The sequence below is a fragment of the Martes martes genome (assembly GCF_963455335.1).
Source record: "Martes martes genome assembly, chromosome: 7".
In the NCBI taxonomy this organism is placed as follows: domain Eukaryota; kingdom Metazoa; phylum Chordata; class Mammalia; order Carnivora; family Mustelidae; genus Martes; species Martes martes.
Window position 1 is genome coordinate 62440955 of NC_137894.1, and position 22852 is coordinate 62463806.

Consider the following 22852-nt stretch of genomic DNA (forward strand, 5'->3'; position numbering starts at 1 on the left):
TTACACACTGCATTAAATAGCATTAGGGAGCCAAGAAAGTAACACTTGCGGTGGTTGGAGACCTGTGCCTGCCTGTTCCATTCCTACACCTCGTCATCTTACCACACCCTTCACTTCACCTTACATTCTCCTCTGGCCCAGGAACTGAAGCTACAAAGAGGGAAGAGAAGGGAGAGGAGAAAGAGGAAACTGACGATTCCCAGCCCAACCCCAAGCTCCATATCTAGTGCAACCAACAGGTAGGCAAGCTTGCAGAGAATGCTCAGAGGGAGTCCTGTGGGCAGTAAACACTTCTGAACCTGGATAAAGCATGAAGAATTAAAAGATCAAAGGTGAAGTAGAGGTTGGGGAGGAGAGAGGGGGGAGAAAAGTGGGAGATCATAAGAAGTGGAGGCAGGACAGGGCTTCAGGCTTGGGGGCTGAGTGGGGGTAGGGAACACAATATAAATGGGCAAGAGTTAATGTTTCTCTGGTTCCTCTTAGGGAATGCTTCCACAACCTTGTAAGAATAGCACACGGGTGGCAGAAGGGCTCCTTGGTCCTCTTCCTGGTTCTAAGGAAAAGGTGACCTTGAGCCACCAGCGTCTTTTCCAGTGTCTGCCTCTGTGTGTTTTCTTCCTGTCTTTCTCTGGTATCTGTACTTATTCTGCGGTTTCTCCAGCGGCCGCCTCCCCTGAGAATATGAAGAGGTTACTGGGGAAGGCCAAAAACTAGAGAAGAGGTTGTGCAATGTCACCCTTTCACACCCAGAGTGACGAATCGGGTTCCCGATTAAGTGGAGAAGCTTGGGGGAAGGGTGTTCGGCTTTCTCGGGTCCCCTCGGGTGCTGTCCTGTACTTGGTGCTGAAATCTGGGCGACCTCCTCTCAAGTGGGCCCGCATCCCCGGCCTAGAGTTGGGGAGCTCCGGTCCCCTAATCTACCTGGCGGTGCTTACTACCTCTGCCCCCGCATACCTAGCACGGTCGCAGGCGGAAAGGCGGAGCCTGCGTGAGCCCCACCCCTGGAGACTGCGGCTGGGGCCTCCCTCTCCTCCACCACCCGCCGCTAGCTCATTGCGCCTCTCCTGCAGTCAGGTTGGAACACGCTCCATCTCCCACTCTAGTCTCCACTCCGGCCCCCATTTCGGCTCCAGCCTCGCATCAAGTTCCGGTCCTCAATTCGCCGTGTTGCATCCTCCCTCCCCGTTCCTGCCCTCCGCCAGCTCCCGCTCCGGGATTGAGTAGCCGGACCCTCAAGTCATGGCTGGTCCCTTCTCTCGTCTGCTATCCGCCCGCCCGGGGCTCAGGCTCCTGGCTTTGGCTGGAGCTGGGTCTCTAGCCGCTGGGTTTCTGCTCCGCCCGGAACCTGTAAGAGCCGCCAGTGAACGACGAAGGCTGTATCCCCCGAGGTATCAGTGTCTGAGGCGCAGGGGTGTCGGGTGGGGGGCGGGGAGGTGGTGACGGGAACGAAGATGGGGATGGAGATGAGGACCCGGGCGACAGAGAAGGGTTATAATCACGAAGGCTCTGGAGTGGAGTGCTGTACAGTCTGGAGACCTCAGTGCGTTAGGGATTGGGGCCAAAACCGTGAGGTTAAACGCATTCCTGGGGACCTGTAACCCGCAGTCCCCGCCCCCAAGACCCGCTCTGGCCCTGTGAGTTCTGGCTGCAACCACTCTGCCCAAATCCCTAATTGAGAAACCAGGAACTATCCTTTTCGCTTTCCTGCTGTTTCCCCCCATTTCCTGAATTCCCCTCCTTGGTCTTTCCCCTCCCCCATCTCTAATGTTGTGTTAATGGTAGGAAAGAACTGAGCAAATCTGGGGGAATTGAGCAGGTTAGCCAGAGGAAGCTAGAACTGTTGGGAAAGAATAGACCCTGAAAGTCCGTAAAGAGATTACCCAAGGTTTAGGCTCCCGCTAATCTCCCCTCCTCCCAAGGAGCAAAGCCAGTCATGGCTAACTGGATAGCTCCCAGCTGACTGCCCTGGGTCTAGGCCCCCTGTGCTCTCCCTCCATGGTTACTGGGTACCCCCTCCCTAGCGCTGAGTACCCAGACCTCCGAAAGCACAACAACTGCATGGCCAGTCACCTGACCCCAGCAGTCTATGCCCGGCTCTGCGACAAGACCACACCCACTGGTTGGACGCTAGATCAGTGTATCCAGACTGGCGTGGACAACCCCGGCCACCCCTTCATCAAGACTGTGGGCATGGTAGCTGGAGATGAGGAGACCTATGAGGTAGGGGGCCCCCAGAGTCTCCCTGGTGACCCAACTCATCTTCCCAGTAATCCCAGCTCCTTCCCCCTACAGACCCTTCACTTTCCCTTAAGGCTGGACCTTCCATACGCACGTTTTCTGACCCAGTGAAATCAGTCCACAGCTAAAGCCTGGAAAGGGATCCCCTCTTTTTAACCACCCTCTCCCTCTTAATTCCTCATCAGGTATTTGCTGAGCTGTTTGATCCTGTGATACAAGAGCGACACAATGGATATGACCCCCGAACAATGAAACATACCACTGACCTGGATGCCAGCAAGGTAGGTCAGACATTCCCCTTCTGATTTGCATTGCCTTATGTACAACACTCTGTTTCTCTAATCCCTTCACCTTAATCATTTCCTGACTCGTAATCATTAGACTGTTGAGATTTTAGTCTTGGTGTGGGGGGAGGAATTACATCTTAAGAAGCAGCAGATATGGAGAGGAGAGGAGAGGGTGGATGAGAATGACCATACCCCAAAGTTGGTGGTTTGAGGGAGGCTTCCTAATGCCCCCTTCCGTTGGAGTACTTGCTGATTGGACTCCTACCAATGCATGCAGTAAGGATCTTTACAGTTCTTAAAGGTCTCTCCTTCCCCAAGGCCCTCAGTTCCCACCCACTGTGTTCCTGTGACTTACATTAATTCCTCTTATTCCCTAGATACGTTCTGGCTACTTTGATGAGAGGTATGTATTGTCCTCGAGAGTCAGAACTGGCCGAAGTATCCGCGGACTCAGTCTTCCTCCAGCCTGCACTCGGGCAGAGCGACGAGAGGTGGAACGTGTTGTAGTAGATGCACTGAGTGGCCTGAAGGGTGACCTGGCTGGACGTTACTATCGGCTCAGTGAGATGACGGAGGCTGAACAGCAGCAGCTTATTGATGTGAGGGGTCTTGAGAAGGAGCAGGGTTGAGAAGCAGATGGAAAGAAGAATCAGAGGGGAGGGTGGGCCAGAGGGCCTAGGGGCTACTGTGAAGATTCTTAAACCAAGTCCTTTTACTTGCCTCAGGATCACTTCCTATTTGATAAGCCTGTGTCCCCATTGCTGACTGCTGCAGGAATGGCTCGAGACTGGCCAGATGCTCGTGGGATCTGGTATGAGGCTTACCTTACCTCTTTTGTCCCCATGCCCCTTAAGTGCCTTTTTTCCTCTATCTCCTCCAGTTCTGGACCTGCCTCTTGATCCCTGTCTTTTCTTCTTTTCTGCTCTCAGGCACAACAATGAGAAGAGCTTCTTGATCTGGGTGAATGAGGAGGATCATACAAGGGTCATCTCTATGGAGAAGGGTGGCAACATGAAGAAAGTGTTTGAAAGATTCTGTCGAGGCCTCAAAGAGGTTGGAGAAGAATATATAAGGGAACTATGTGGGAGGACATAAGGAAAAACCAAAGACTAGACTATATAATTTATCAACCAACTCAGGACACTTTTGATAGCAAAGGGGATTATCATCAGTCACTCCAGGACAATATATCAGGACTCTCGAGGGAAAACCAGGATATATGGTCACACAAGAATAGAAAGAGAGAAAGAATGTCATGAGTGCAAGGTGGTAAATAAAGCAGTTGCCGTATAAGACAAAGGAGTAACTCAGTGCCTGGGATGTGTGGAGTGTTCAAATAAGGAAAAGTTTGAGCCTGGATCAAGGTAGGGAGTAAAAGATGTAAAAGATGTAACCACCCAGTTCTGAGCCAAGGTAGGTCTTGGCTCTGGATTCTGTCATTTTCACTAAAGTATCATGTCTAGGTTTTAAGCTGAGAGCAGGAGGAAGACTGGGGAAAATGGAAGATGGAATGGCATAAGTTCTAGAATGTGTGGCTCTACTGAATTCCTCAGTCTTACATGGATTAAGTCTCCATATTCTATTCTAGATTAGAAATCCCTATAAACCCAGTTCTTATTGTGTGTTCTCCTATATACAATTCTATTTTGGACTTGTAAAGACAGCTCCTCTTCTTTTAGATTCTAGCTGGGAAGTTTTTATTGTTTTTGGCAAATAACATAACATAGTCTGTTAGTGGGTAGGGAAGTACTTTTCAAATGATATGCCTCAGGTGTCTCATCTGTAAAATTGGGATAATAAGGCTTTCTACATTTTATGTTATTGTGGTGATTAAGTGAGATAATGCATGTGAAATGCTTGGCCCATAATAAATGTTCAGTAAATGTTAGCTCCTATTATTATTTTTCTAGATGGAAGGGTTTCCCCTTGGCCAGCCTGTTAAATATGCCCCCTATAACATAGTTTTGTTTTGTTTTGTTTCTGAACTATGAATAGGGTCCACTTTACTCATGTTTAGGTAGTTTTCATGTCCAGTACTCTGGCAGATCCCCTGTGTCTTGAACTCTAATGGCCATCTCCATGATTAGGATGCTCAAGTGAAACAAAACACCCTTCCCCTACTTCCCTCCCAACCCCCTCACGCACACCCTTAACTATGAGTCCGGCTCTTCGGGACTGCTTGCACCTTTCTCTCTGCCTTCTCACATGTGCTTTTTCCACAGCTAACAGAAGGCTTTCTTGCCTCTTCCTGTTGCAAAGCCTACACCCTCATTTTATGTGTGAAAGAACCCTTCCAAACTCTAGGCTCATTAGCAAAGCAAAGATAATCCATGTATGCTGAGCTCATTGAATAATCATCCCTTTCTCAGTTCAGTCTACCACCCCCACTCATTTCCCTAGATCGTCCCAAATGCATCATTCTCCCAGGTTTCTCCTCTTTCACGTGTAAGATATTTTGCTGTAATCACACCATTATGGGCTTGCAACATCAAAATTACCTTGTATGCATGATAATGACAAACTGTTTACACACAAACACACACACACCCCGCAGTGTCATTCTCTCACAGCCCAAGTTTCTGGTTCTAGATATACTTCTAGAGTTCCTGTAGGTCTGGCTAAGGGAGGGTTCACATATCCCTGACTTTTCACTAACAGAGCCTTTATGGACTCAGGTGGAGCGGCTGATCCAGGAGCGTGGCTGGGAGTTCATGTGGAATGAGCGTTTGGGATACATCTTGACCTGTCCGTCTAACCTGGGCACTGGACTTCGGGCAGGAGTGCACATCAAACTGCCCCTGCTAAGCAAAGTAAAGGAATTGTGGGGTTAGAGTAGAGCGTGAGTGAGGACAGTGGCTGTGTGTGGTTGGGAGGGGGTGAGCATTTTGGAAAGGAGCCAGGCATATTGTGGCTAGAAATGTCAGGGGAAAGGGCTCTGAACTCGTTCCGGGTATAACCAGTCTCTGCCCCTATTGACCCTGCCCCCAACCCCTATCTCTTCCCCTCTAGGATAGCCGCTTCCCAAAGATCCTGGAGAACTTAAGGCTCCAGAAGCGTGGTACTGGAGGAGTGGACACAGCTGCCACAGGCAGCGTCTTTGACATCTCTAATTTGGACCGACTGGGCAAGTCAGAGGTGAGATCCTTAGGGATTAGGGTGAGGAGAGGTATAGGTCTGTGGGGGTTGAAATATGATGGTGAATGGACCCTAGGAATCTGAAATGAAATTCAGGTTGAGTGGGGAGGCAACTGGAAAGGAGTTCCTAGAGCAGGCAAATCAGTGCTGAAGAAGGAAACTCAAGTTACGGGAAGCAGAGATCAAGGGTTAGTGTCCTTCAGGTGGAGCTGGTGCAGCTGGTCATCGATGGCGTGAACTATTTGATTGATTGTGAACGGCGTCTGGAGAGAGGCCAGGATATCCGCATCCCTCCTCCTCTTGTCCACAATAAGCATTAAATCCCCCTCCCCAGAAGATGACTCAAGATCCCCAAGACTTCTGCTCGTTCTAATGTGGCCCATTCTACTTGCCTTGGATGCCCCCAACTCCCTTCTGTCCTAGTAAAGACTCCTTGCTGTGCTCTAGCTGTCTGTGTTATTTCTCATGGTTGGGGTGAAGAGGGACTAGCCTCCAGGAAAGGAAAAGAAGCAGTGGGGTTATTTATGATGGAAAGAAGTCTCCAGATATGGCATGCCAGGAACACTGATTCTCAGGTGGGTGGAAGGCATTAGCATTTTACCCATATTCCTCATCGGCTTCCTGAGGATAATTAGAATGCATTTTCATTTGCACTTTATTAAAGTTTCTTTCCCAACAATCTCTCTCTTTAACTGTAGAGACAGGTTTGTAGCAGGTTGCCAAGGAAGCAGATGGTCAACGCCATGGCCCAGGAGGCTTGTGACCAGTCCTGAAGGCCCCAGGCTGTGCTTCGACCTATAATGAGATAGAGAATGGGAGGAATATTACATCTCTGTTCCCAAGGAACCACTAATAGATGGAAGCTATCTGCCTAGACCCCTTTATTCCAAGGATCTCCCTGAGTGAGTCCTATGAGCCAGAGAGAACTAAGTTCAGGGTCAGAGTCTGGGTCAGGAGTTGGAGGGTCAGGCTGTGCATTTGGGAACTCACCCTGTTGTTCTGGATTCTCCTTCCCCTCATGCTGGGCCCATGCCACAGCTCGTCGCTGCTCAGGACTCAGAAAGGCCATTTGTTCAGGAGTGACAGCCACAGCCTGAACACTTGTGAGGCTAGAGAGCTGGGTGGGGCTGAACACCACCTGGGAGCGGGGACAGGAATCAGTGCATCCACTGTAGCCCCCGTTGGGCCCTGGCTCTTCATGGTCACCCCAAACCCCAGCCCATCAATACTTACAGCAAATTTAGGAGGAGGGATGACAGAAACAGCAAGAGGGGTAAGGCCCTGGATCTGTTCCTGCAGCAGTGCTGAAAGAGCCAGGTCTGGGATCCCTGCTGTTAAAGCAAGTGGGATGGGCATTCAAACACTGTTGTATACCGCCCTTCCCCCTTCTCTTCAAACCTACAGACCTTCTCCAACCTCTCCCAAAGTATCATACATCTTTCCCAACACATCTCCAACCTCTTACCTAAATACCTTCTCAGACTCCCACCTTAAGAATTCCAGAGCAGTCCTCCACCCAGTCCAGCCATGATACAGAAACCAACCCATGACCACCAGAAGCAGCAGTGGTCCAGCTTCCCTACCTGCTATGGTGCCGATTTCGGTGAAGATCTCAGGCCCCCAGTTACTGATGGGACCAAAACCACCAGGCAGCACAAGGAGCTGGGCCAGAACTTCCAGCTGCTGCTCAGAACACCGGAGATGCAGACTGCCCAGGAAGAGAGCTGCTTGGCTGTGGAAGAGTGGGGTGGAAGGGAGGAAGATTCAGTCACAGTGATAGGGCCCATGGTTGTGAGATGGGAGTATAGACTGCTTCAAGTGAGGTCCCTTCCTCCATGGGACCACTCACTCCTTCATGAGCCTTCCAACCCCAGTGAGTCCACCTTTACCTCAGCACCACCACCCACAGCCCCCCCTCCACAGGTGACCTAAATTCCCAACTGCTGATATGCCGTAGCTCCTCTGGCCGAAGTCCACAGAGCGTATAACCCAGGGCAGTCAGGTGAAGGAAGTCCAGGTTGCTCACATGCCGGCCACTCTGCCGCAAGAAACTGGAGACCACAACCCGGAGCTGATACGGGGATGGAGGGCGGAGAATAAGGAGAGAAATCATGGGGAATTCATGGAAGAGGAAGTGATTAGGGAAGTGACAAGTGCTACTGGACTATATACTTATATTTTTAAGACCAGAAGATCCACTAGCCATGGGGAAGGTTGAGGATCCAAAACTAGAAGGCCAGGGAAAACAGGCTGAAGGGAGTTTTACCTGTTCAGGGGCTCGAAGTGAATAAATCACAGAGTTTCTAGTGCCACAAGTATGGGGTATTTAAAAATAGAAAGAATGGCCAGGCAGGGTGACAGGAAAACATTCCTTGGGCTTTAGGTGACCTAGAGTCCTGGACCTGTGGAATGGATGTTTGGAAGGTAGTAGAAAAGGGGAAGGTGTTACCTGGACAGAGCTCCAGCCATCTATCTGTCCCAGGGTGCTCAGCACTCCCCAGTCCGCTAGGGTCAGCTCCTGTAGTTCCCGCTCTCCTAGACCTATTAAGAGCCGACCCAGCTGCAGGATCTGCTCAGGACGGAATCCCCGAGGAGGACCCCACAACTAGGAGAAAGAGAAGAACAATGTGAATGGAAAAGCGTTGGTCTAGGAGAATGCTGGGTCTTAGTTAGGACTCTGACCTTAGCTGTGTAACTGAAGGCAAATCACTTGCCTCTGTAGGTCTTTAGCTTCCTCAGCTGTAAAATGAGGATGGTTTAAGGTTCCTCTGACTAGGCTGTTACTGAAAGATGCTAGAGTCTCAGTAGGGAAGAATAGCACACTCTTAGTCCATGATTTCTAAACGTTTATGTGAACCAAACTCACTGGGAATGCCTGTTAAAATGCAGATCCCTATAGCACTAAGATGATTCTTCAGTGAGCGACATGGGACCCTTGTATCAGCATTTTAAAAACCTACTCCCTGGATAATTTTGATACACAGTATAGTTTGGTAACCACTGCTTTCTTCCCTGTACCCACTGCACTAGCTTCCTTTCCTCTGACTCCCTACTCAGGATCCAAACTCTCTAATTCTTTAATCTCCTGTTTCTCCCACCTCTTACCCGGCTATCCATTTCCTTGTGTCCCACTCTGCACCCAACCAGCTTCCTCATGTTGGCCTCTCCATCCCTAACCTGTTTTGCCTTGCCCATTGCTGCCCGTAGTTCTTCAGGCCCAAGTCCTGGGTCTCCCGCAAATAAGGCCAGGCAGTCCTCAAAATCTGAGAGCTGCATCTCCGCAATCTGGGTTGCTGACCAGGCTGCTGGGAATGTCCCCCGTACATCTGCACAATTTGGCACAGGTTCTGAAGAGGTAAGGCAGGCACAGGGAGTCAGTGTAGAACTAAATTATGCCCTGAAAGATATCTATAGATGGAATGACCCCTCCAACCTTTGGAAAGGGCAATGTGGACTCTATGAGCCAAAGGATTACTATACTGTGAGGATTATAGGACTCAAAGGACATTAGAACAAGTAAGTGACTAGAGAGGACAAGCTCCACATTATATAAATGGAAGACTGAGGGAGGTTGCCTAGGGATTTAATGGCAGGTCTAGATCAGAAGCCAGGTCTCAGGTCCCAGAGGGTCTCCCGCCTACATCCTAAGCATCTTCCCAGCAGACAGCTCCATACTCTAGCATAGAGCCGAGCCTACAAGCTGGGTCACTGTTAACAGAGATAAGAGAATAGGAAAAGGGAAGTCCTGGGCTCAAAGTGCAATGGGTTCTAAATTTCTAGGGCTATAGAACCCTAGAGCTAGAAAAGACCTTGAAGATCATCCCGCTAACCTCTTTGGTTTATAGATTAGAAAACCAAGCCCAGAGAACAGAAAGTGTGTAAATCTCCTCAAAAGGCACATCATACCTAAAATTCTGATTCCATTGCTGGATATGCTTTCCTATACACTCCAAAAGACTTATGAATATTTGGATAGTTTCACCTGGGAGATCTTCTGCAGTAGGCCGTACAATCCCAGCTACCAAGGCGGCTTTCTTGGGCACAAGCTGTGAACCACCACATAGCTGCCCAACTCTGCTCTGCTCCCAGTTCCGCTGCTTCTCTAAGAGCCGCTCCAGGGTCTCTGGTCCCAAGGCTTCCTGTGTGAGAAGTGAGATGGAGAGTGCAGAGACCTAGGAAGGTCAGGGCCAGCTGCTGCAGCTCTAATTCTAAAGTCCTGTCTCTTTTTAGCAATTTCCCCAGATTCAGGCTTTACAATCCTTGCCCCACAGCCTCCTTGGCCTTAGCTCCCCAGAACCAGCTCACCAGTCCCCTCTCTGCCCTTACTCCCTCCCTTGTTCCTTCACCTCACCCTGGGGATCAAGGAAATAGCTTCAGTAGACAGAGTGAGTACTAGGCGTCCAGCTTGTTCTACTTCACCCTGGCTCCACAACTCTGGCTTCCTGGGGGACAGGAAGAAGATCAAGGGCTGGGATGCTGAGAGAACTGTGATGGAAAGGAAGTGGAAAAGAGGACATGCTAGGAGTGGGGACTCAGGGCTCCAAGGACCCTTGAGTGTATTAAATGAGCTGCCACTGATGATGGTGGTTAAGAGGGTGGGTGTAGGATGAGTTAGAATTGGAAGTTTCCGAAGGTTCATACCCAAGAACAGGCTCCTGCGACAGGAGCCATCCCAGCTCTGTGGCAAATGGCTCTCCTAGGCAGAAGCCCTGCAGCTGATTGAGATGGGCCAGGAGGATCGGTAGGGGGATCCGTCGTGTACTCTCTATCCCCAGGAATCCAACCAAAGGGCCCAATGTCTCCAGCACTTCCCTTGAGACTGTTGTCTCCTTTGGAGCCTAGAGAGGGGCATCAGGCCTTGGGACAATGCATCTCTGACTCAGACGACCAGACTCTTTGATCAAGACATCAAAACCTTTGATTCTTCTCTCCCTCCAAGCTCCCAACTCAAAACCCTATAATGTTCACTGCCATTGTTTTCTTTCTTAAACCAGGAGCCCAGATAGGTGGAGGCAGAAAGGCTAGGAGATGGAATCCAAAGGATTTCTGGGACTCCAGTGAACGTGGATAAGAAATAGGAAGCAGGTTCTCAAGGAATGGAACCTGGAGGTAGATCTAGGGGCTAGGGCCTTGTGGACAAGAACCTGTTTGGCATCAAAAGTGTGGGGCTGGGCCTAGAAGACAGAGAGCATTGTCTAAGAGGTAAAAATTATCCAGGCAGCAGCTCTGAGTCTGGTAGGTTGGACTCTTACCAAGTTTTGTAGGGCCCTCTCCGCCAGGGCTACACGGTGGAGTGGGGTCAGTGCCAGCAGCTGCTCTGGAGCTCCTCGTACTAGCTCCACCACCAACATAATAGATTCATTGGACAGTCTATCCATCAACCGGACCCTATAGCAATTTGACAACAGGGGCCCTCAGAAATGAGCCCTGTTGAAAAGGGACCACAGAACGCCACATTGCCCAGACAAAAGAGGTAACATCAGAACAAACCTTATGGCCCTGGATAGGATCTGATATTAAATTCTCCCGGTTGCAATTCCCATCATAGTGTTTAAAGGGAGAGAACAAAAGGAATGACATACTTCTAGTATTCCCGAAAAGAAATGACCAATGATCCTACCATCTGATGGAACCCAGAGCCCCAAATATCAACTATCTTTAAAATTTCCCCCCATTGATAGATTAGGAGACAGGTTCCCAGAGGTGGGATCTTACTCCCAGTTCCTCTCTTCTACAGCACCACCCTTCCTTTACTTGTTGGGAGGAGGTCCTCTCTCATTTGCATCATGCTACACAGTTTACCAAGTTCTTCTGGGTGTTCTCTCATTTGATCCTTACGACAAGATCTTGAGGTAAGAAATGTATTGTTCTTACTCTTTCACAGATGAGGGACTCAGGTCTTCGAGCTCATGGTCTAGGATTTTTCACCTTATCTAGGTCCTTGGAATTCTAAATTATCTAAATTAAAAATATTTTAATGGCTTTTTTTTTTAAAGCCCTCTTGTCCCCAAATTAGAAGTGATATTGTATACTCTAGGGCTGCCAAATCTGGAACTGGAGCTAGGCTGTGTAGCCCAAGGGCCAAAATCTGTAGAAAGGCCTATAAAATGTAAGGATGGAGTCAACCACTTTGACCACCACCTCATCCCTAGGAAGGCTAACACCAGCCTTTTTCTACCCTGACTTAGAGTTCAAATGGCAATGGGGTAGGAATGGGGGTAAAATGGAAAAAGAGGCCTATGAGAGATACTCATAAACTCCTGGAGTCTATGTTAGGAGGACTCAGGTTCATGAGTTTTCTCTCCCCACAACCCTTACCCATACTTGAATGTGCTCTACAACATTCCTGCTATGGGACCATCCAGCCTAGGCTTGAACAGCTCTTGAATGGTTGATGTTGGGAATTCACTACATCGATTTTCCTTATATTTTGCAAGACTCTGATTTTTATTCCTTCATCCTTGCGATGCCCAATATGGCCCTTCAGAAACATGCCCACCTATTTTCTATTTGATAGCCTTTGGGGTATTTGAAGGCATTTATCATGCATGTTTCATACATGTTCTCTTTCTGTACTCCACTGAACACACTGACAACATGGTTGCTTAAACAGACTATAATCCTCTAGGGCAGAATTGGACCATTGCCTCCCTCAGCTTAGATAGTCTATCTCTATTAATGTAGCCTATTACATTACGACTGCTTGGCAGGCCACATCATAGTGTTACCCACCCTCAGCTGTCCCATGTTGGGACATGGGAATCATGGGATGTGGTTCTGGGAACCAGTCAATACATAGAGCAACTTTGAATAGAATCCTCCACTTTGGGCTATAACTGATATCAGGGAACCATCAGAAAAAAAACACCACCTTAAGGGCACTTCCTAAGGGCAGATCTTCTACCCCAAGTTGAGACTTCTAAGGAGCCAGTTTCTCTAGTCAGAGCACTTACGGTAAATCCAGGAGTAGCTTTGCATCTAGCCTACTCAGTTCTGGCCCCAGGGTTGCCAACTCTGGCTCTGGCATGGTCATCCTCCGCTGTAGCTCTGCCCAGATACAAGCCCTCTGTAGGACAGGGTGGGGAAACATGTCAGGACAGACTTAAGCTTGGGAACTGGATTCTGTATCCAGGGTCCCTGCCTCCCTGCTCCAACTAATGTCTAAGCACCCCCTCTCACCAGGCTCCCTCGAACCCCAGTGGGCAGCTGATAGATCATGTGCACAACTTCAAGGAAGTCTGCCATCGAGTTGATCTGCTGCAGAAACTCACACGACATGCCCCCCGCCAGGGTGCCCAGAGCCCTGTAGGTATGTGAGTGGACAGATGCTCATTCATCACATGCCATGGTCTGTCTGCTCATTGTATCAACACTCCCGAAACAAGTACAGATGCTCATTTACGGTAACTTATAGTTTGAGATATGATTTTCCACTGATGTTCTCATTGGCTCCCCACATCACTATTTATCAGAGAGGAAAATAAACATTCACAGAGGTCGAGTGACGTTCCCCACATTATTCTATTACAAATATGCTAAACTGAGCCTAGAGCTAGGTCTTTAGATTCTGAAGACCATGATTCTTCTACTGTGGGTGTAGGTTAGGTGATACACTTACTTATTCCTGTTTATTCTGCTTGGCCAGTGATTCTGATTAACTAACCGGATCAAACTAACAACAGCAAATGTCTGTTGGGAGTTTGCACAGGGCCAGCCACTCTATTAAGTCCCTTACATGCCTTATCTCATTTAATACTTATAACCACATCCTATGAAGTAGATATTATTTTAATTCTCATTCTATAGAAGGAAAAAACTGAAGCTTAGAGAGGTTAAATGACTTGCCCAAGATCACAAATACATGTCAGGGCCGGGACATGAACCCAGGTTTTCTGAATCCCTTAGACTCATCAGGGTAGTTGTGTTCCTGTGGGAGGGCAGGAGGGTAAAGGGAGAAAGAGCCAAGAGGGGGACCACAGGCTGGCACGATGTGTCATTCATCCCTACATCTCCCACCACGTCGTCACATGGTATCTGGCACATGGTAAGTGCTCAAAAATTGTTAGTCGAATTAAACTCACTGCGCAACACAGGTTACTCACTGCAGATTCCTGAGTGTCAGATTGGTGGGCACCTGCATCTTCTTCCAGAGAAACTGTGCCTACAAGAGAAAAAAGAGGAGCAGCACCCCAGCAGAGATAGTTGCCTAAGAACTTAAGATGCCTTAGACCCAGTCCTGCCTCCCTACCGTGTAGATCCCATTAGCCTCCTGCTCTCCCAAATGCACATTCCTCTCTGAGAGAGAGACAGAGACAGAGACAGAGAAATGGAGGATTAGGGAGGAGGGAGAAGAAATGAGCCAAGCAAGTCACATTATAAAGTATAAAGGATGCTCAGGCTAACGTGCCCAATGTAGGGCTGCTGGGTAAAAGAGGTGGGACACAGAGGGTAGTCCTGGGCTAAGTGGGAAGAATTACCTGCTGCTCAGACCAGGGCAGCTGGCGGTAGCGCCTTCGGTTAGCCAGAAGAGCCGCGGAGTCCAGCTGCAGCAGCTTCAGCGGGAGCAGGGGAAGCAGGCAGTCTGGCCAGGTGGTGGGGATGGGCTGCCGGTGGCCATGTGCGTGTCGCAGTGCAGCAGTAGGTAAGGGGAGCCACGGGGGCAGGAAGGGACCAGAGCTAGGATAAGGCTGGATGGTCTGTGCCACTAGAGCGGTGCACGCCTGAGAGCCCTCACCTCAAGGCGGCTTCGGGCAAGTCTTGCTGCTATTTGGGCACCTGGTGGACTAAAGTCCTCTCTGAGCTTTGGTCTCTTTATCTGAAAGCAGGGTGGTTGGCCTTGACATTGTAGGCCAGTGTGGATCATGCTTTCCTGTTCTCTGAAACTGGGGAGGGCAACTAATGTCTTGGGGGGGCCACAGAGCCAGCCTGGACTCTTGGGGGGAGTGTGTGAAGCAGCACCAGCCGTATGAAACCGCCCTGGGACGGGGAGAGGAGTTTAGTTGGGAGATGCCACACGTACCTGACCAGGGATACACACAGCTGTCGTACCTATTTTTTTAACTCCATCTTTCACCTGCATGAGAATTGGCAGTGTGTGTGTGTGTGTGTGTGTGTGTGTGTGTGTGTGTGTGTAAGAAAGTGGGGAAGTGTGGGAGACCTTCCCTGGCCAAAGGGAAGATTCCCTGCTCCTTCCCCAGAGCCCACAACCTTAAGGGTCTCATCCTCCCTGCCACTCTCATACCCGAAAGGTCTGCAACAACGCTGCGGTCTGGCAGGCTGAGAGGCGTGATAGTTCGGAGGCTAGGCAGGAGCAGGCCCCAATCAGAACTCGCCTAGGGATGGCCTGGAGTGTCTGGGAGCTGAGGCCTGGCAGCAGAGGGTGCAAGGAGCAGAGTTCCTCCAGGGACAGCTGGGGAGCAAGAGAGACAAGAGTCCTGAAGAAGAGGCAGGGCCATAGGGAAGACAGCAACCCAGTACAGTAAGTGGCAGCTGGGGAAGCATGGAGGGAAGAAACGGGCAGATGCGGGAGGCAGGGAAAGGGGGACAAGGACCTCTGGAGGATGTTGAGAAGGAGCTGCTGCTCACATCATGTCTGGGGAGGAGCCGTCCAAGCAATAAAACAGCCTAAGGTGGGAGGGGACAGGAAACAACAGCTTTCAGGTCCTGGCAGCCAGGTTTGAAACAAGTCCCGAGGGCCTACCCTCCAAAACGTCTAGCTCCTTCTCTACCACCCCCACTGACTAGCCTGGCTTATGGATCTTCTTGATCTGAAGAAGGGGGGATGAGGGGGCCCTCCCTGGGACAGAGAAAAAGTAGGAGGCTCTAGAGGAACTAATGATATCCCTGAATATAATTCTCTTGACTGGTGTTCCCAGGGCTGGAGGGTGGACACCAGAAAGCAAGACAGGCCCACCTGGGCGGGTGTGACACTGGTTCCCCGCAGGGCAGGAAGCATGGCTCTTAGCTGGGGCTCTGACAGCTCCTGCAGGAAGCGGAGGCCCAGCTGAGGGAAGAGAGGAGCCCAGACTCGCAGCTCCCGGGGGCTCAGCACAGCCCCTCCGGAAGAGCGCAACACTCCCAGAAGCTCATATGCCACCTGTAACCAAAGAAGTTTTGGGACTGGAGAGAAAAGACAAGTGCACTTTAAACTTCCCGTCTGATCCCACATTTGGATTTCCTAGGGCCTGGTCTGGGACTTAGAACCAGGGCTGGAATAGAAACAGATTGGGTTGAAGATGTCAGAGGGTATGCTTAGGGTCTCATAAACTGAATGGCATAGGTCCGGAAGAGGTGGTAACAGATAAGAATAACCATGGATAAAGGAACAGAGGTGGCAGAGGTCGGGGAGGGCTGGCACTATTGTGCTCACGTGTGGTTGAGATGACTGGGCAAGCCCTCCACGCTGACTCAAGGAAAGCCCAGAGTCTTGTAGGCCTGTGCCAAGAGGCTCACCCGTCCTTGTGGGCTGAGAGTCCCGTTGGCCGCACATTCCAGCAGCCCCCGCTCCACCGGCCCCATTGGATCACTCAAGGGTACCAGGCTCTGCAGCTCCTCAGGGCTCAGGAAACAGGCGAGGGACCCCAGCCTGAGAAGGGCACGAAGCTGGCCTTCATGTGGTCACGGAAGCTGGCACTAAGGTGGGGACCACGTGGGTACAGAGAGTGGGCGCTCTGACCACTAAACTAGGAAATACGGGTGCCATAGATAGGACTCTGTCCCGGAATCCAATACTGCCTGTGTCCCTTGCCTACTTTCTTGCCCCTGCCTTCCTAGGACCCCAACCTACCCAGCAACCATCCTTGCCGCTCTCCCAATGTGACCTTGATCACCAACCCCACAACCACTCACCTGCGCACCTGCTCCTCTCCATCCTGGACGCTTTGGTTCACCAGGCTGCGTAGCACATGTCGAGCGTGCCCTGGCCCAAGACCTGCTGCTGGCCAGCTATCCTCCAGGGCCTGGATCTGAGATGAGGAGGGGCAGCTTGTGTTGGGGTCACTGTGGGACTCTTGTGGGGAGGAGCTGACCAAGACTCCTATCCCACCTAGCACAAGATGGGCTGGTCAAGTTAAGAGGATCATGTCCTACCTGGTGAGGGCTGAGCTGCAGAAAGTTTTCCAGAGGGAGGTGGGGGAGCAGGGGCAGCACAGCCCACAGAAGTTCCTGGGACCAGGCAGGCACTTCCCCGAAAAGCTCAGGGGCCAGCAGGCGCTTTGCAAGAGCCTCCTTCTGTTCAGGCTTCATTCCTGGGCTGTAATCCCGGATGGCAGCCAGGCTGGGGAGAGTAATGGCTCTCAACCCTTGGCCCTGTTCCAAACAGTTGTCCCCGGGTTCTCTGTAGCCCTACAGTCATGGGCAAGAAGGAGACTCTCCCTAATTTTAACAGAGAGGATCTCAGAAAGGGGTTGCCCTAGGCTGGTGGGGTCGGCCTGACCCCAGCAGGGTCAGGAGGGTGGTGCGGGGTCCTCACACACTGTCGTTGGCCAACAAGGATGGTGGGAAGCGCATCAGGTCAGAGACAGCCAAGAAGGGGATGAGCGGTGACAGGTCAATGAAGAGCTGGGAGGTGAGGCGTGGGTACCGCTGGAGTAGCAAGGCTGTCAGGCGACCCAGGGCCTGCTCCTCCGACGGTGGTACCTGTCGGGGGCACAGGAATGGATGCTGGCTCTGGAAATGCTCAGTATCCTTGCTATCTCCTCTCGAGATCCTCCTTCCACTGGGCAAGCCCTCTGCACACCGGGTTCTAAGTGCCCTTGATTCCTAGATTTCTCCCTCCACCCCGGTTTCCCCTCTCTCAATACCCACCCGCAGCTGGGCCCAGGAACGGTGCATGAGCGTCAGGAAGCCCTGAGCAGCCTCCCTCTCTGCTGAAAGCACCAGCTGCTGGAGATTTTCCGGCGGCATGTGCAGGTATGCCTAGGTGTGGGAGGTTATGGTAGACACAGCCTCATGGGGTTGTGACCCAGCCCACCCATGTGCCCCTCCAACTGTTACCTGCACTAGAATCTGCAAGGCCCAAACACTCTTCTCCCTCTGGAGCAGCTCCCATAGCACAGGCTGGTGGGGAGACAGATAGGGTGCCAAGAGATATTTCCTCTGTCCCTCCTGAAGCTTCCCCAGGCGCTCTAACTCCTCTTGCTAGGATGCTTGTCCTTCATCTGAAGCTAGGATGTGTGTCTCCTCAGATATTAAATTCTTTTAGGCCAGGGACAATGTCTCTAACTTCTCCTGTATCCCTTTCTGTGCCAGGCCCATTGCTGGCTCAATAAATAAATAAATACTTGGAGATCAGAACCGAATTGCTATGAATCTGTCTAAAATCATTTCACTGGATGCAGGGCTTGAGAAAGGTGGACCCCAACGTGGAGTAAGGAATTTTTACATACCCTGCAGAACCTAGCAAAGTGCCTTTCATAAAACAGGGAATCAATGAATGACTTATGGTATTTATGTATTCTAGTCCCCTCACTCTACAGAGAAGAAACAGAAGCCCAGAAAACCTAAATTAAATTATTTACCTAACACCACACTAATTTGTAACATAGTTGACCCCAGAACCCAAGTCTTCCGATTTGTAGTTGCCCTGAATTTTTCTCATTTCTGCCTAATCTTCCTCTCTTTTGCCAGCCTCCAATTCTCACTCTCTAGGGACAGAATTAGGGCCCTCCAACTTGATCCCTTTCCCTTCCGGAGCAGAAAGGAGGAGAGTCAAAGTTATAATGAGATAACATTTATCGCATGTTTCGGTATCTTGCTATATACATAACCCACAACATGTCTTATCTTATGTAATCCTTACAGCCACCCTACAAAAAAACTGGCATGAGTATTCACCCTCATTTATAGATAAAAAAGTATTTCCCAGAGAAGTTAAATAATTTGTCCAAGGTCGATCATAGAACTAAGATGTGAACCCAAGCCTGTCCAACTCCAGAGCTATGTGCTTAAACCACTAGAGTATACTATACTATTATCCTCTCAGCATTAGAGAAATCATTTGGAGGTCCTTCCCTCTGTTCCCGGGGCTTTCACCTCGGCAGATCACTCACACTGAAGCAAGCCAGCAGCTCCATCTTGTTCGTAACAGAGCTGGGGCTTTCAGTGGGTTCGAAGCCCAGCCGGGTCGGCAGTTCCTCCTGTTCCAGGTACTCTCCGACCGTCCGCAGCACGCTGCGCCGGCCCTCTGGGCGGAAGGCATCCCAGAAGGAACAGTTGTCTGGGAGACTGGAGAGCATCAGGGCCTGCCCCAGCATTCCCTGGGCCTCAGTGCCCCCGGCCCCTGGACCCAGGAGAAAGGTCAGCAGGCGCAGGAGATAGTGTAGGCGTGTGGAATGGGCAAGGGCTGGTACAGAGGACTGACAGCGTGGCAACTGGGATAGCATGCCAAGCAGGAAGGGAGCTGGGGCCAGGCACAATGGAGATGGTCCCACTGGTGGCAGGGAGGGCAGAAGAGGGCCCAGGAGCCCCTCTAGGAAGCAAGTGTCATTACCCCCACGACTTATCCTGCACTGGCCTTCGAGCCAAGGCCAGAAGGGTGCCAGGGCTTCATACATGGTGTCGTTGACACAGACCATCATCAGGAAGCTGCCCCCATCTGGGCAGCGCTCCCCACAAGGTCCAACGTGGCAGGGTGGGAAGGCAGTGACATCTGGGGTGGGGCCCTGGCACACATGCTGAACCCAGGCCTGACTGCTGGGGGGGACAGCCTGCAGACCCGCCTCTCCACACAGCCGCTCAGCCCACAGAGTCTCGTTCTCCAAGAAGCAGCCCCAGAAGATCTCTGGGGTGAGGGGCACAGGGGGCAGGCCTTCAGGACAGCTGGTGGGGGGTGGGAGCAGGCCAGCACACAGCTGCTTCACCAGGCGGCGGTTGGGGCCAGACAGGGCTGAAAAGGAGAGGTTGCTACATATTGCCTCCAGGAACTGATCGGGAAGCTGGTCATGGCAAGCCTGGAGCCAGGCTTGGGCACCTGGTGCCCATGAGACTGCATACCACACAGCTGTCTGGCAGATGGCAGCGGGGCTGGGAGGGGGCCGTGGGGTGACTGGCTTGGCGTGCTGGCAGAGCAAGTGGATGGAGAAGTTGGAAATGCTGTAGGGTGGTGCTGGGCCTGAGTGGTTCTCGCAGAGGGCCTCCACAGAGATGGCTCGCCGTTGGCGAGGGCTGATGTGGGCTGAGGGCTGGGAAGCCCTGGGCAGAGGCACACCCGTGCTCAGGCAGTGGAGGAGGGCAGGGGGTGGGGGTGGTGATCCAGACAGAAACCCCAGCGCCTGGACATCCCAGGAAAGGTTGTGCCGGATGCCCCTAGGTGCAGAGGGAGGAGCAGGCAGCATCTGGTCAGTTTACATTTCCTCCAGTTGAACATTCTGACCCTGGCCCAGAGCCCTGCAAGGGGGTAGCAAGCATAGGCTTTTCCAAAAGGTCCTGGGGACCATAGATATTACTGGTTTAAGTGGAAATGGGAGAGAGATCTGTCCTGCCAAGGCATGAAATCATCTAGGAGGAGCCCAGTTGGAGACCCTTCTGTCCACCTGGCTCCTTTCTTTCTCCTTTCTTCATATGCTTTTAGGTAGTTTAGGTCCAACCCTTGGTTGGCCTCATTTCAGGAAGTCTGCCGAGCAACTGAGGAAATCTGACCGTGCTCTGGCATTGTGGCGCTGAAATAGTAAGCGATGGAGGAATCCAGTCTTGTCCTTTCTTCCCATATCCCATCTCTACAGGGTAACATTTATGAAACATTGTGTGCGAGGCACAATTCTAAGTGGCTTACACATACGGTATCAACCCATTCAATCTCTTTTCGACAACTCTATGGTGGCTAATATTATCTATATTTTATAAGTAGGGAAACTGAGGCATAAATGAGAATGTAAACTCCCCAAGGTCACATGGCTAGGTAAAGGTAGAGCTGGGACACCAACCTAGTCAGTCACGCTCTAAAGCCACTAAACAACACCCCTCCCATCAGTTCTCTCCTCCACCCTGGAGGCTGATGACTTCCCAGGCCCGATCAGAACTCCTTTCCTGGGAAGAGAGTTACTTACCATAAAAGCAGCTGCTGAAGGTTGCCTAGGAGGGAAACAGTAAGGAAGAGGACTCTCCCAGTCTCACCCCTTCTTTGCCCTGCCACAGCCCAGCAGACCTGGCAGCACTCACCTCCCTGGCATTGCCCATTGGCATCAGGCTCTGGTTGCCCAAGGATGGAAAAGACCTCATCCTGTAGGGAGTCGGTGACTCGGAGCAGCCCCTCCTGGAAGGCAGCATAGAGGGGGGGCCCCACTGTGCGCAGCAGGCCTCCCCAAAGAGCCTCCTCAGAGCCCAGCTCCCCCACTGGGGTGAGCAAACCCAACAAACCCTGCAAAAAGTGGGGGGCTGGCTCCCTCCCATCGAGGCCTGTGGCATTGGTGGGGTCTACGCTGGGCTGCACCTGTGCCAGGGTCTGCCAGCGTGTACCCTCTAACAGCAGCAGCAGAGAAGGCAACCAGTCAGCCACGAGGACACAGTCAGAAGGCCCATCACGGGTACATGGGGGGCGGGTAGGGGTAGGGGGTCCTACAGGAACTAAGGCTCCTAGCAGCGCCTCTGCGAGTCCACCCAGCACACCTGCCTGGTGCCCCAGGAAGTCCCTGGGGGTCTGCTCCTGTCCCAGCAGTGCCAGCACATCCCCTAGCAGCCCTAGCATTGGCTCCCAGTCTGGGCTGCCTCTCAGTGTCACTAGGAAATCGTGGAGCCGGAGGGCAGGGGGCTGGAGAGGTGGGGGCTCCCCCACGGGTCCCTCCCCCATTCTCCCAGGCTCAAAGGAAGAAGAAATGTTGGCTAGGAGTGCAGAGAACTGTGAGCGGCTGAGGGACCCAGGGGAAGCCTGGTCCATGGTGGAGAGCAATGACTTCAGGAGGGAGAGCCGGGGGTCCAGGGACTGAATCCCAGTAGGGACCAGAGTCACTGTAAAGAGAGAAACAGGAGCTCACTCAAGGGGAAGAGCCTAGAACCCAATTCAGCCTTGCCCCGGAACCCAGCCCTAGCTTAGATCTAAAGATGAAGCTCAGGGTTTGGTGAGCTGAGTCCCTTTACTGAATCAGCCTACAGAAGTCTTGACCTGCTTCCTTTTCTTCTTCTTCTTCTTTTTAAAGGTTTTATTTACTTGACACAGAGATAGAGAGTACAAGTAGGCAGAGCAGCAGGCAGAGGAAGAGGGAGAAGCAGGCTCTCCACTGAGCAGGGAGCCCGATGTGGGGCTCGATCCCAGGACCCTGAGATCATGATGTGAGCCGAAGGCAGAGGCTTAACCCACTGAGCTACCCAGGTGCCCCTTGACCTGCTTTCTTAACCTTCGCTTTCTCCCTAGCTCCAGTCTCTGCCCATCTCCCTTTATCTTTTTTTTTCTTTTCTTTTTTTTTTTTTTTTAAGATTTTATTTGACAGAGAAAGAACAAGAGAGCACAAGCAGGGGGAGTGGCAGAGGGAGAAGGAGAAGCAGGCTCCCTTGCTCAGCAATTGCCAATGCCAATGCAGACTCCATCCCAGGACTCTGGGATCATGACCTGAGCCGAAGGCAGATGCTTAACCGATTGAGCCACCCAGATACCCCTTCCTTTGTCTTTTATAGAAACCAGTTAATCTCTGCATTCTTAAGTCTCTTTTTAGCAACCATCCCTCTCATCCCCAGCCCTGCTCGCTGTTCCTCTCACCTGCACAGGATAGCGGCAACAGCAGAGGCCAGAGGCTCAGAGCCATGTTTCCAGGTGAGCACCGGTAAGAGGTGAGTTCTGGTTATTCTCACCTTGCGTGGGATAGCCAGGTAAGGGCAGGGCACCGCAGGCAGCCCGAGTTGCCACTGACACTATAGTGTGGTCTTTCAGGAAACAATATCTGTAACCTGACAGGTTTGTCACCTGAGCCTCTGAATACCTGATCCTCTGGCTTTGGAAAAAGGTGTGCTTCTGTGAGAGGGACCAGTTATAGGGGATCCCAGGGGGCCCTTGGAGGAGCCCAAGGAGATAGCCTCAGTTAAGAGCCAGGATGCAGATAAGGGTGTAATCTGGTAGGGGGGTGGCGTTCTGCAGAAAAATGTAGGAAAACAAAGAGGATCCAAAGGAGTTAAAAAGCAAGTAGGATTCGAAGGAGTCAAGGAAGAAAGGGGACCCAGAAAAAGAAGCTGGGCAGCCAGGTAGAAACAGAGAAGAGGAATAAAGA

The 22852-nt window shown here is 51.4% G+C and overlaps 2 protein-coding genes across 3 annotated transcripts; one reads left to right on the forward strand and one right to left on the reverse strand.

Annotated features, from left to right (window-relative positions):
• The first annotated feature begins 108 nt into the window (after window positions 1–108).
• On the forward strand, window positions 109–6105 carry LOC308346375 (creatine kinase U-type, mitochondrial). 2 transcript variants are annotated; one of them, XM_080809235.1, is made up of 10 exons: window positions 109–239; window positions 1071–1388; window positions 2022–2220; window positions 2424–2519; window positions 2903–3124; window positions 3251–3336; window positions 3455–3578; window positions 5201–5335; window positions 5535–5660; window positions 5864–6105. In XM_080809235.1, exons 2-10 carry the CDS (start codon window positions 1240–1242, stop codon window positions 5978–5980), a joined length of 1254 nt encoding a protein of 417 aa, XP_080665361.1. In that variant the 5' UTR covers window positions 109–239; window positions 1071–1239; the 3' UTR covers window positions 5981–6105. The 2 variants fall into 2 exon arrangements, with proteins under 2 accessions (XP_080665361.1, XP_080665362.1); XM_080809236.1 differs by having other exon boundaries at window positions 147–239; window positions 1104–1388.
• Window positions 6106–6158: 53 nt separating this feature from the next.
• STRC (stereocilin) lies at window positions 6159–22393 on the reverse strand (the record flags this gene model as incomplete). The annotated part of the gene is made up of 29 exons (XM_080809386.1): window positions 6159–6455; window positions 6651–6798; window positions 6894–6991; window positions 7244–7392; window positions 7589–7731; window positions 8110–8265; window positions 8838–9007; window positions 9643–9799; window positions 10012–10102; window positions 10302–10498; window positions 10913–11048; window positions 12614–12726; window positions 12840–12963; window positions 13763–13821; window positions 14138–14263; window positions 14680–14733; window positions 14902–15069; window positions 15246–15284; window positions 15574–15756; window positions 16113–16245; window positions 16509–16624; window positions 16749–16935; window positions 17131–17297; window positions 17466–17576; window positions 17655–17717; window positions 18710–19964; window positions 20705–20729; window positions 20817–21602; window positions 22348–22393. 29 exons carry the CDS (start codon window positions 22391–22393, stop codon window positions 6349–6351), a joined length of 5307 nt encoding a protein of 1768 aa, XP_080665512.1. The 3' UTR covers window positions 6159–6348.
• Window positions 22394–22852: the final 459 nt, after the last annotated feature.

What these genes read in the sequence shown, in the direction of transcription:
- LOC308346375 (XM_080809235.1), top strand. Translation starts at nt 1,240, where the DNA reads ATGGCTGGTCCCTTCTCTCGTCTGCTATCCGCCCGCCCGGGGCTCAGG. An exon ending in GAGATGAGGAGACCTATGAG is followed by an intron (nt 2,221 to 2,423) that starts GTAGGGGGCCCC and finishes ATTCCTCATCAG; the next exon opens with GTATTTGCTGAGCTGTTTGA. An exon ending in ACCGACTGGGCAAGTCAGAG is followed by an intron (nt 5,661 to 5,863) that starts GTGAGATCCTTA and finishes AGTGTCCTTCAG; the next exon opens with GTGGAGCTGGTGCAGCTGGT.